At 41.3% G+C, this 13269-nt stretch overlaps 1 protein-coding gene across 1 annotated transcript in view; it reads left to right on the plus strand.

Moving 5' to 3' along the window:
* Positions 1 to 386: 386 nt before the first annotated feature.
* The window catches only part of OTUD4 (OTU deubiquitinase 4), a 46795-nt gene continuing 33912 nt past the window's right edge, over positions 387 to 13269 (plus strand). Inside the window, exons 1-3 of the mRNA XM_037058459.1 lie at positions 387 to 1111; positions 6623 to 6706; positions 9931 to 9981. Of these exons, the coding sequence (XP_036914354.1) occupies positions 953 to 1111; positions 6623 to 6706; positions 9931 to 9981 (294 nt within the window). The 5' untranslated portion in view covers positions 387 to 952. The remainder of the gene's footprint in view (positions 1112 to 6622; positions 6707 to 9930; positions 9982 to 13269) is intronic.

Consider the following 13269-nt stretch of genomic DNA (forward strand, 5'->3'; position numbering starts at 1 on the left):
GAGCAGACAGGTGCGCCCTCCGTTCGGGAATACACAAAGGGTCGACCCAGCCGCCGCCGTGTCCCTGGCAACTCCACACACGCAGGGCGCGCGCACTTCCCGCGGCCCCGCGGCGTAGTGGGCGGCCGGGGGAGCGGCGCGGCGCGCGCAAATCGCCGCGCGTAGGTTCACGGGGACCCTCGGCCTGTTCGAAGACGCGGAGCCCGGGAAGCGCGTAGCCGGTTCAGGCGGCGCCCGCGCTGTAGGGATTTGTAGTCCGGGCGTCTCCAAAGCGCCTGCCCCTGGTAGGCCGGACGCGCGTTCCCGCCGGTCGCCTGCCGACTTCCTGCCGCTGTTAAAACTACATTTCCCGGCATCCTCTCCGCTGTCAGGCCGAAAGCGAAAACAAATTCTGGGCTGCGAGGGTGCCGCCTTCCAGCCAGACTCCCCACCCTCTCCCCGCCCCTCCGGCGCCCTCCTTGGAGGTGGGGAGACGAAAGGCCGCGTCTTTTTCTTTCGGCTTCCTCCGCTCCACGGTGTAGGGAGAGCGGAACGCGCAGGCCTCGCATCAGTAGAGCCGGCCTCGCGCTCAGGGGGCGGGGTTTCCTCGCTTTGCTGCAGTCGGGACCAGGAAACTTGTAGGGAAGGCGACCCCCGGTCCGGGTCTCGAGTGGGGCAGTGAGGTCCCCGGGAAGTGACTTCTCACTCCCGGGTTTTTATCCCCTCCCGCCCCAGGTTCTCTTGGGCGCGCGGTCCCTCGGAGGGAGGCCGCGTGCGCACAGCATGCATTAGGCAGGGCTCCCCTATGCGCGCGGAGAGCGCGGACCGCTGCCTCGGGCCGCCGTCGCCTCCTGCCGCCCACGGAGCCCGGGTCAGAACCGCCGCCCGCCCTAGGCCGGGGCGTAGAGTAGCCGGCGGCGCGGCCATGTGGGGCTAGCCTGCGTCGCGCCTGGCCTGCAGCGGGACCGGCAACATGGAGGCGGCCGTCGGCGCCCCCGACGGCGGGGACCAGGGCCGTGCAGGGCCCCGCGAGGACGCGACTCCCATGGATGCTTATCTGCGGAAACTGGGGTTGTATCGGAAATTGGTCGCCAAGGACGGGTCGTGCCTGTTCCGGGCGGTGGCAGAGCAGGTAATGGGGTGGGGGACGGAGGACCGGGCGGTGGGGCTGGGTGGGAAATGGGTGGCCTGCAGCTGCCTGGGAAGCCCACGTCCCGGGCTGCGCGTGGCCCCGCTGTCGTCACAGCCGCCCATTGTAACGCCGGAATGGGACGCTGCCCTGGGTCTGGAAGCTGTAAATCGAAACTTAAAAACCCGTAAATTTACTGGGTGTCGTCCCTCCTGGTGAGGGTAATGAGAGTTGAGGACAACGAGTGAGGCCTGCCGAGGGCGTGCACTGTTTGATTGATTGCTGGGGAATTGGAGAAATGATATTTTTCCATTCTGTTCCGCATTCACCTTCTCTTCGTTTTATAAGCACAGCGTTCACGCCAGTAAACCAAGTGTTTACTAGAGGGAGGTGGTGCACCAGACTTGACTCGTAGAACCTTATTTTTTCTGCTGCTGGACTTTGGAATGTGGGTTAGTCAAGTCCGCCGTTGTCCACTTGAATCGAGGGGAAAATGTGCAGTTAGGGAAAGCCAGCCTTTTACAAATATAGAATGTTTTTTAAAATTGTAGAGTAGATTTCGCATTTTATTTTGCTTTGCAAGGCAGTGTAGTTATATTAATAATAATTCACTTTTAAAAAAAAGTCTGGCGTTGGGCGTTGGGCGTTGGGAGTAGGAAGGATAAAACTAGGGTTTCCTTAGGCCCTTCTTGGCCGAATTTTCCCGTTAATGGTCAGAATCACATTATAACACAGCTGCTTAGGAAACTGTTAATGATTTAAAAAAATTAATAATAGCTTACCCCGTGTTATATATAACACTGTGTAGGCATGCAGTCACCAAAATCTATCCTATATTGAAAATAGCTGCTAAAATGGATAAAAGTTTCATGTTACTTCCCTGGTGTGTAGTTCATACCTTTTCACAGTTTGCTCTCCTTTGGCTTAAGAGTCACTCATCCCCACCTTGGAGTTTTATGTTTCTGTTTTTCCTCACCTTTTCAAATGCTAAATCGCTTCCTAAATTTCTGTTTGTAAATAAATGTTTTATTTAATATCTATAGACCAGTCTGTTCTCATTTTTTCAGTCATAGACAGCTGTTTGTTTTCCAAAAGCCCTCTTCTCATCAGTAGCAAGCAATCTTTTTTTACAACAAGAAGTTGATTAAACTAGTACACACCTTTGCATTATGTTGCAGGCATTTGCCATTCAAACATACTGAAAGCTTCCCAAAGCAAGCCCTGCCTTTTTCAGTTCATTCTCTCATTTTAAGAAATGTAGGGTGTTCCAGTGTTGCTTTGGGACATGTTCACACCCACCCACCCTAGTCTTCACTAGTGGCAGGTGAACAGTCTGTCCCATCTGTGCGGTTTCCACATCTTCATTTGTCCTTCTTCCTCGGTCTCCCTGAACTCCTCAGCACCTCTAGAAGCAGAGGGAAGAGGTGGAAGTGAATTATGTATACTGTTAGCTCCAGCAAGAGTTAGGTCAGGAAGAAGGTAGAAACCAATAGAAATATGGGAAATACAGTGTTTATCTGGAGTTGGATTATCCAGAGATGGTTTATTTTGAAGCGGAAAAGTGTGTTTCATTTGTCTACACTCAAATAATAGATAGTAATTATCTATTATCTGCCATAGATAATTGGTGAACTTGATTATGCAGAAGCTTTTCTATTATTGAAGTAGGATCTCTGTTTTTAAGTAGAAAAGGGCAGGAGCTAATTGTACTAAGAATTCATTGCTAACTGCAGATAAATCCCATTACCACATACAGTAAAATGTGTTAGGTTAGGCAAAGGGGGCTATCCCTTTCGTTCACGTGACTCTGACTTGTAGTATACTTAGGAAGCTTAATACCATGAATTTTGGGGGAAAGGTTAGTTCTTCAGTAGACTTGGGCTAAGTATGCAGTCTTCATGGCCAAAGGCAAAGTATGTGTGTGGGGGTAGGGACAAGGGAAGTAACACCATCCTCAGGCTGCCTTTTAAAAATATATGCAAAGAATTTAATTTTTGCCAACATTTTCTTCAGTACTATCAAAATAATTTGTAAAAGAGTCAGAGTATGTAATCTAAATGGAGGAAGTGGTGTAGAGACTTGAACTAGGAGTAGTTTCCCCCTCCAAATTATGGGATTTAGATAGACTCTTCCCCTTTTACACTTTGGGACTTGGGCTTGCAGAAGGCCTGACCTGAATCAGTGTTGTGGCCATGGAGCTAAAAATAGGGTGCTCTTAGAGGACTTGCTAAGGCAGTGTGTCTCAGCCTCCCCTGTGTCGATCACCATCTTGTCTCAAGTGAAGATGGGAAAGTTTGTAATTTCTAGCTTATTTTCATGTATGTAATAATTTGCACAGATATTTGCCATATGAATTCTTCCTGAGTGTCCTTGAACTTGTATAATATTATACCTGTTAAATATTTGTTAAGTAATGGTGCTTCTCTCACAGTGCTTAAGTGTGTAAACCACCAGCACCCAGCACTTTATGGAAAGTGCTGAGAGTTTTGCTTCTGAGTGACAGGTTCAGATTCTTTGTTAAAAGGAGGAAAAACAGTATGCCTGCGATTGTTTTTGGTGCAAAAGAAACCATTCACTTATGTCTGTTGCTAGGTAAATCACATTAAGACTGGCTTCAGTTTGCTAACTGTTGGGAAGCCCTATCAAATGACATTTCAGTTTACTCAAACTAATAATACCTTGATGCATAATGCTGTCTAACGTAGCTTCTGTGAAGTATCATTAACTGTCATTTGTTAAATTGGCAAAAAAGTTGTGTTGTTATTTTTATATATGGACACTTCTTCCAGTGCTGGAAGGTTACGATATGTAAGGATGCTCTTTAATAGCTAAGCACTCAGTTCAGCTGAAAATCAGCTGGTTGTACTGAAAACAAAGTCGTTCCTAACTTCACCTCAGACAGTACATCTTCAATATATTTCAGTGTGAAGGGACCTACTAGCTGCCCAGGCAGTTGTGCCTCTGGTTCTGTGGGTGTAAATGAGCCTTGCTCTCTATCCAGAGAGACATGTGCAGTGTGCAGCTGAGCCTTGCTTTTCCTGCTCATTGTGAACGTAAGGGGAGCATCTCTCAACTGGAGCTGTTAACTACTTTTTAAAATATAGTTGGTATACAGTATTATGCGAGATGTATTAGTTTCAGGTGTACAAGATAGTGATTCAGTGTTTGTATACCTTACAGGTATACATTGATCAATATACATTGATCACCCTGCTAATTCTAGGAATCATCTGTCACCATGTAAACTTACCACAATATTACTGACTGTACCCCATCACCCTGTCATCCAGTCCCCCATCTCCCTCCCTTCTTAAAACCATCCCTTTGGTCTCTGTTTCTGTGAGTTTATTTTGTTTCGTTTGTTAGTTTTTATTCCACATATAAGTGAGTGGAACTGTATGGTATTTGTCTTTGTCTGACTTATTTTACTTAGCATAATTCTCTGTAGGCCCAGTCGTGTTGTTGTGTGTGTCAAGATTCCATTCTTTTTAGTTGCTGCATAATATTGCATTGTGTATACACATGACATCTTTGTCTATTTATGAGCATCTAGGTTGTTTCTATATCTTGGCTATTGTAAATAGTACTACAGTGAATATGGGGGTGTGCATATCTTTTTGAATTAGTGTTTTTATTCTCTTTGGACAAGTACTCAGCAGTGGAAGTTCTGGGTTGTATGGTAATTGGATTTTTAGTTTTTTTGAGGAATTTCCTTACTGTTCTCCACAGTGGCTGCACTCCCATCAACAGTGCCCCAGGGTTCTCTTTTCTGCCCCTTTTAACCAACATACCCTCACCAACTTTGTTCATCTTTTTTTTTTAATCCTCACCTGAGGATAAGTATATTGATTTAAGAGAAAGGGGAAGGGAAGGAGAAAGAGAGGGAGAGAAACATCAGTGTGAGAGAGAAATATTGAACGGTTGACTCTTGCACGTGCCCCCATCGATCCTGCAACCGAGGCATGTGCCCGGACTGGGAATTGAACCCTGTGACCTTTTCGATTTACAAGAGGACAACCAGCCAACTGAACCACACACTGGTCAGGGCTATTTGTTGACTTTTTGATAATGGCCATTCTGACTGGTATAAGGTGGTATGGCACTGTGGTTTTGCTGTGCATCTCCCTGACGATTAGTGATGTCGAGCATCTTTTTGATGTCTGTCTGTTGGTCATTTGTATGTCTTCTTTGGAGAAATAAATGTCTTTTCATGTCCTCTGCCCAATTTTTGATTGGATTGTTTATTTTTTTATTATATTTTATGAATTTATGTATTTTGGATATCAACCCCTCCTCCCCTAGGTGTATTTGGAGCTGTAACTTGCAGAATTACTTTATAATTAAATTTTCAAGTGGCCTTCATAGTAGTTTGAGATGTGGTTATTTTAAATGTCAGGGGTCATCCCCCCCTCCACTTCGACCTAATAGGGTACCAGGAAAACCTTTATTTGAGACAACTAGCAATAGAAAATAATTTTAAAAAAGATTTTATTTATTTGTTTTTAGACAGAGGGGAAGGGAAGCAGAAAGAGAGGGACAGAAACATCAATGCGCGGTTGCCTGGCATGCACCCTCCACTGGGGTGCTGGCCCACAACCTAGGCATGTGCCCTGACTGGGAATTGAACCAGCGACACTTTGCTTAGCCGCAGGCCGCACTCAGTCCACTGAGCTATATATGCCAGCCAGGGCAGAAGAAAATAATTTTAATCTCCTTTTAAGTGTGAAAGTCCAAGTATTGGAGGCTAGCCAAAGGGTTCTTAAGAATTTGATAATTGTTTGTTTGAAATCAAAGCTTTGAAATTTTAGTAAGATAAAAGGGGCCAATAAAGTTATCCTTTTGTTGAATTAGATAGTTAAAGAACAGAGAGGCTACAAAGTGAGAGCATATGGTTCATCCTTGTAGTGTTGCTTATTTAATATTTTGGGCGTAAGAGCAAGTTTCAGGCTATTGGGATGACAGTCCACAGCAACATGTTGCATCTTGTGTACACTGCTCATGTTGATGTTCTTTCAGGAGTCATATAAGCCCACCAACTAAGGATTTAAGAGTGAGTGCCTTAATTTTTCTAAAACCATCGTGGACTTAAATCTCTACATAAGGCAAATAATTCAAAATGCATACGATGAGCAAGCTAAGCACTGTATAGCTGGGATTCCATTAGTCCTGTTATGTGAAGAGCAAAATTAGATCATTGGGCTGGCCAAGAGAGGAAAATGTCTTAAGTTTACAGAGATTTTTCTCAAAGGCGTGGTTTCAGTCACCTAAAGAAGAAATGATAGTAAGCTCTCTGTAGAATGACACCTGGTTTAAGAAGTGCTGCTGTTTGTATATGTCACGTCGTCTTTGTGGTTAGAGGAAGAGGTGGCAATGAAGAAGGATGGAGAAATTGTAGAAAGACACATGATGTGTCTATTGTTTGTAAGGTGATTTTGGCTGTGAAAGAAGGTACTAGGCTGCGACTTAAATCTTTTGTTAACAAAATGCTTAATTGTGTGTTGCTTTTTCTTTTAGGTTTTACACTCTCAGTCTCGCCATGTTGAAGTCAGAATGGCCTGTATTCACTATCTTCGAGAGAACAGAGAGAAATTTGAAGCGGTAATTTGTAATTTTAAACATGTAATGGTGTCTTGACTTGCATTTACAGCTCACCCTTTAAAAGTGGTCCAGTAGGGGTTTTATAGGGCAGCTCCTAATGCAGGTCACGAAAATCCGCCTCTTAACAAAGAATTGCTTTATTGAATTTAAATCCAATTATATTCATGTGGTAGTGTTTTTTAAATAATTTTTTAAGGATTTTATTTATTTATTTTTAGAGAGAAGGAATGGAGAGAGAAAGAGGGAGAGAAACATCAATGTATGGTTGCCTCTCACGTGGCCCCACTGGGGACCTGGCCCACAAGCCAGGCATGTGCCCTGACTGGGAATCGAACTGGCAACCACTTAGTTCACAGACCGTGCTCAATCCACTGAGCTACACCAGCCAGGGCTCATGTGATAGTTTTTATACCATTTCATGATACTCACTCATTCAGACATTTAGAAAGCTTCTATGACAGATAAGACACTGAACTGCGAAGGATGGAGAGGTGGCTTAGGCAGAATCCTTGCATATTAAGAGTGAGCTTTGGCTGAAGTAGGGAATTGTATGTTGTGGTTAATAGTTTTCTGTGATTTATAACACCCTGTGAATTTATTTATTTTTTTAAAAAATAATTTACTTACTTGTTTTTAGAGAGAGGAGACAGGAAGGGGAAAGAGTGGGAGAGAAACATCAATGTGCGGTTGCCTCTTAATGTGTACCCAACTAGGGACCTGGCCTGCAACCCAGGCGTGTGCCCCGGCTGGGGATCGAACTGGTGACCCTTTGCTTCATAGGCTGGTGCCAGGGCAAAACCCTGTGAATTTAAAAAAAAAAATCATACTGGCCCTGGCTGGTGTAGCTCAGTGGATTGAGCACAGGCCTGCGAACCCGAGTATCGCGGTTCGATTCCCAGTCAGGGCACATACCTGGGTTGCAGGCCAGTTCCCTGCAGGCCAACTCCCAGTAGGGGACACACAAAAGGCAACCATACATTGATGTTTCTCTCCCTCTCCTTCCCCTCTAAAGGTAAATAAATAAATAAAATCTTTTTAAAAAAATCATACCCTTTTATTTTAGCAGAAGGCATTTATAGATTTTTAATTTTCAGGGTTCATTGTGAATCACATATCAGAACACTGTAGTTATATAACTAATGATTAATAATTAATAAAATGTTGTAGAACACCTTACTGGAATTTTCTCAGTAATATGTAGTAGACTATGAAATATGACAGTGATCTATTTTCACTTTACATTGAAAGCCATATAGGATTTATCCAGAATAATGTCATCTGACAACTTTCAATGGTATTTTCTTCTGTTGACTGCTGAAAGAACATTGACATTTTGCAAATAACTCCATTCTAAGACTTCATAGGTGAATGGTTCTTAGTTTGGATGTGCTCTTAGCTTAGTGTCTCTATATTGAAGCAAAATATTATAATTAGTGACATTTTTCTGGGTATCATCTGAAAGCTTGTCTTAAAAAAAGAAAACTCGTAATGAGGAAACTAAATAGAGTGTTAGGCTGTGGTGGAGAAGAGGGGGTGTAATGGAGTGGTCCTGTTTGTTTGTTTATTTATTTTAGAGGGGGGAGGGAAGGAGAGAGGAAGAGAAACATCAGTATGGTTGCCTCTTGCATAACCCCTACTGGGGACCTGGCCCCTGACCTAGGCATGTGCCCTGACAGGGAATTGAACCCATGACCCTTTGGTTTGCAGGCCAGCGCTCAATCCACTGAGCCACACCAGCCAGGGAAATGGAGTAGTCTTTAAATATCTGGAGAAATAACAAATGAGTTAGTCATTACTATTGGCCCCAGGGGGAAAAACTGTTGACAGTCACAGAAATTGTTAACACTGGTTGAGTACTTACTATGTGCCTGGCATTATTTATTCTAAATGCTTTGCATATATTTATTTAACCCTTGTAGCCTTACCAGGTATGATCAGAGGTTGAAAGTTTCAACTTTCAAAGGGATAAATTCCACTTGCCTCATAATGAGTACCTTTAATTTCTGTTGGCCAGAATCGTAAAAGGCTGTCATGGGAAGAGGGGGTGTTCTTGTGACTGAGAATATTCAGTCAGGGCCTAGGTGGATGCCTTCTGAATAGCCAGGAGAACCTTGTATTGGATGCAGGCTGCAGAACACTGCTTGGGTCTCTTCCAACTTTAAATGGTTCTGTAGTGTTTTTTTTTTTTTTAAGTCTGTAAATAATCACCTAATACAGAATAGTAGCCTCTGATTGGTGGAATATTTAAAATATGTAGCTATTTTATTACAAGCGCATGTATTGAAACTTAAAATAGTTTTTGGAATTTGACAGTATACAATTTGTAAAAGAATCCCAATCTTTCAAACAATCTATTTAAAAGATTTTTATAAACTGGGTAGAGCACTTTAATGTTTTTGAGTGTATTGCTTTGCTAAATTGATTGGGATTGTAATTTAAATAAAATTGAATTTGGTGTTTCAGATGGTGTTTTAGAGCTTTCTCAATTAGTGTAATTATAATTAGAAAAATAAATGTTATCACATAGCTTATTCAAACTTATTTTTATGTTGAGGTGATAGCGAAGCAAGCTGTATTAGAAAAATCTGGTTGATTCCTCGAAACATCTTTAGCATTCTCATGCTTTTAGTATAATTGACTTAAAGAATAAAGAACAATGAATATTCATATCTGTGTTAGTAAACTAGTATTTCTTAGCTAATTTATTTGCTTCTGTTTATTCTCTTCTACACATTAGTAATCAAGATTACTGCTTGATAAGTAATCAGTTAGTAATTAAGATTACCCCTAAAGTGCTGCTTTTATCACATAATTTCTCTGTTCACAATATCACCTGCCGTGACCTTGAATTGCCTCCTCTTCCTCTGAAAGTCTTGCCTGTGCTCCAGGCTCCTTAGTAACAGGAGTCCAGTCTGAGTTCTCACTCAGTGTGCTTTCCCCATGAAGTTTCCCTGTTCCTGCTGACCAGGTCACTCCCGTCTGCCCAGACGGTGTTCTCATGTTTCCACATGATGTGCCTGCCCACATCCTGCCCGGGAATCTTCTTAAATCCTTTTGTATGTTCATGATACTTAATGATTTGTGAATTTTTTCATAATTAGGTTATTTGGGATTATATTTTTTATGTTCTGATGTATCTAAGGTTTGCATAGGAACTTTGTAATTCACAGTGGAGAGGTTAACTGTTTTGATGTATTCCTAATAGATTTTGTTTTTCTTTTCAGTTTATTGAAGGGTCATTTGAAGAGTATTTAAAACGTTTGGAAAATCCACAGGTATGTAGTAATATTTTAATATATCTATTTTAAATATTACAGTGTGTGGAAGGGTTATGGTGAGTTATCCTGTTTCCTTATAAACGTTTCTTGGGTGCACATTTTATGCAGCATTTAATTGTGAGATACTTGGAGCTTTGTACTATGCACTGGTTGGATGTTGCCTAAGAATAGTGTCCTGGTGTCTTCATCTTTGTTATCTTTGTTATCTTTGTTATAAGGGCATGTTAATGCAGCATAAAAGGAATAAGGAATAAGTGTAATATTACTCCAATTTGGGAGGTGACTGCCCTCTGAAGGCCTTTTCTCTGAACACACTCCAGACCACAGATCACTTATTTTAGTGATCTCTGGGTACTGAGTTTTGTCTACATGCCATGGTCACAAACTCATTTTCCTAAAGTTCGTAATTTTCTTCCTAGTTTGTATGCCTCATTGAAGGCAAGGAGTGTATACTTTATTGCTTTTGGATTTCCTATCTTACTATCTTTTAATTTGGGATGCCTAATTGATGATCAGTTTGAGTGTACTGAATAAATGCTAAACCCATATGGTATTGTATGTAATAGATGGGAAAAATAAACACCAGAATGTTCAAAGTTTTTATCTCTAGGTGGTAATGTTACTGGTGATTTTCTTTTTTTCTGGAAACTTTTTTAAAAAAAATTATTTACTTTTAGAGAGAGGGGAAGGGGGAGGGAGAAAGAGAGGGAGAGAAACATCTCTCCATCTCAGTGTGTGGTTGCGTCTCACGTGGCCCCCACTGGGGACCTGGCTTGCAACCCAGGCATGTGCCCTGACCGGGAATCGAACCGGCATCCCCTTTGATATTCACAGCCCAAGCTCAATCCACTGAGCTACGCCAGCCAGGGCAGTGGTTTTCTTTTTTAATTGATATGCCCTTTTGGTAGATACTGCAATCAGATTTGTAGAGCCACGAATCATGAAATGAATCATATTTTAGTGTCTGTCATGACTTGGATGCCAGAAACCATCGAGAAAGGAGGGATACAGACATCAAAATTCTTTCACTTAAGACAATTGAAACCTAATTAAGAGTTTGTTATTAAATCATGTGTGTAGTACTGGTGATTTTTACTTCCATGACAGACTTTTTTTATTCAGGAAAAAGTCGGACAATGTTATTTTACAGTAATCTTTGTACAGCAGTTCAGGCTGTTGGGCTGTCAGGGTCTGAAAAAGGATAGGCATAATGGGAATGGAGGGAAGGGTGCAGGGAAGAACTGAGGTAGTGAGAACTGAGTTGAGGCTGGTTTGGGAGTTTGGGAGAGGAAGGAAGGAAAGTTGCTTAGAGCATAGGACAGGTGCCTCCTTCCCAGGGTTCTGGGTGGCCAGGTTTTTAATTCTTAGGACACCCCCTATACAGTCTGATCAGACTTCTCCAGGTGTTTTAGATACTTTCTGAGTAGTTTCTTCTTTGTTACTAACAACACATATTTATGTCTGAATTTGTCTCTCTTTCTCCTCCATATATGGGATGTATGAAATGAAAAAAAAAATACAGTTGATGGGTAAACTTCATTGCTTCATCGAGTTTTCAGAGAAAGCATCATTATCTTTTTACTTAAAATACCAGTGGGGCATTTTGAAAATTTCTCAGATTTTTTGCAAGAATATATTTTTTGTCAGTTTTAAGAGGTCAAATTGACATACAATAAAATTCACCAGTTTCAAGTGTGTAACTTGATGAGTTTTGACAAGTGTAAACTCTGTGTAGCCAGCAGCACAAACATCCCCATCACTCCAAAAGGTTCCTGATACCCTTTTGCACTTAGTTGCTTCTCCTGCCTCCTTGGCAACCACTGATCTCACTTCTAAGTTTGGTCTTCACTGAACTCATGGAAACGAAATAATGTACAGGGTCGGGCAGAAATAATGCTCCTTTATTACAGCATCATAAACAAGTAATTCTGTAACATAACTCTCATACACAAGCACACTGTGACATTTTAGGTGAAATGTTCAAATTAAAGCTATAAATTATTACACCCATATCATTACCCTACCAACCACAACTCAAGCAGGCCTTACTTCTGCTCGCCCTGTAGTTTATAGCCTTTTATGTCTGTTTTCCTTCACCTCACATAAAGGAAGCACCTTGAGATTCATCCATGTTGTGTGTTTTAGCATGTGTTCACAATAGTTCCTTTTTGTTGCTGAGTAGTCATTCATTATATTTATATACCACAATTTGTGTATCCATGTACCAGTTGATGGCTATTTAGGTTCTCCCCAGTTTTGGGTTGTTATAATTAAATCTGCTAAGAACATTTGCTTGTAAGTGTTTATGTGGATGTGTTTTTTCCCTCTAGTATGGGATTGGTGGGCCCTATGGCAAATATATGTTTATCTGAATGAGAAACTGCCCAGCTATTTTCTGAAGTGGCTGTGCCATTTTTCTTTTCCGTTAGCAGTATATGATAGTTCCAGTTGCTCTATAGTTTCATCAACACTAAGTATTGTCAGCCTTTTCAATTGTAGCTTAAGCGTTAGTGGTTGTGCAGTGCTGTTTCGTTGTGATTTTAACTTGCATTTTTCTTACCAAGTTGCTCCTTTTCATGTGTTATTTGCCACCCACATATCTCCATTGCTAAAATGTCTGTTCATGGATTTTGCTCATTTTTTGTTGTGTTGTTGGTTTTATTGGATTATAAGAGCTTGTTATAAACTAATTCAGTACAGAAACTAGATACAAGTTTCTGTATTGGATATATATTTTATAAATATTTTCTTCCAATTTGTGTCTTGTCTCATTTTCTTTCGAGGAACAGAAATTTGCTTTTGATGACTAAAAACATGTAAATATGTGTTTTTGATAGACTATAGTTTATTAGTTAAAACATATTTTACAGAAATGTTTTACTCTTACCTGCAATAAAGAAGTATATCAAATATCATAAAAAGTGCTGAGTAACTAAAATTATAACCTTAAAGTAAAAGACAATAATACAACATTGTTTTTATAATATAAAAACTGACTGGTTAGAGAAGACAAGAAGATGTTGTGATAGCCATTATTAATTTAACCAGGCTACAGCAGAATTTATTCTGAAGGTTAAATACGTATAAAGTGGTACATTATTTGAGAGGTAGTATTTTTGTTGACACCAGTGGAGTAATTTTTTATTTTTTAAGGTGATGTAACCCATTGTACATAAGAGTTTGTGATCTAAGCAGACTGGTTTCAGTGAGGGAGTTCATTTACAACGGCGGCGTCGCTTGTAGCAGTTCATGAAAAGCCACGATTGTTAGGCAGAGGCCTATTTT

Source organism: Sturnira hondurensis, unplaced genomic scaffold (genome assembly GCF_014824575.4).
Source record: "Sturnira hondurensis isolate 20B ecotype Veracruz unplaced genomic scaffold, ASM1482457v3 Scaffold0010128, whole genome shotgun sequence".
Taxonomy (NCBI): domain Eukaryota; kingdom Metazoa; phylum Chordata; class Mammalia; order Chiroptera; family Phyllostomidae; genus Sturnira; species Sturnira hondurensis.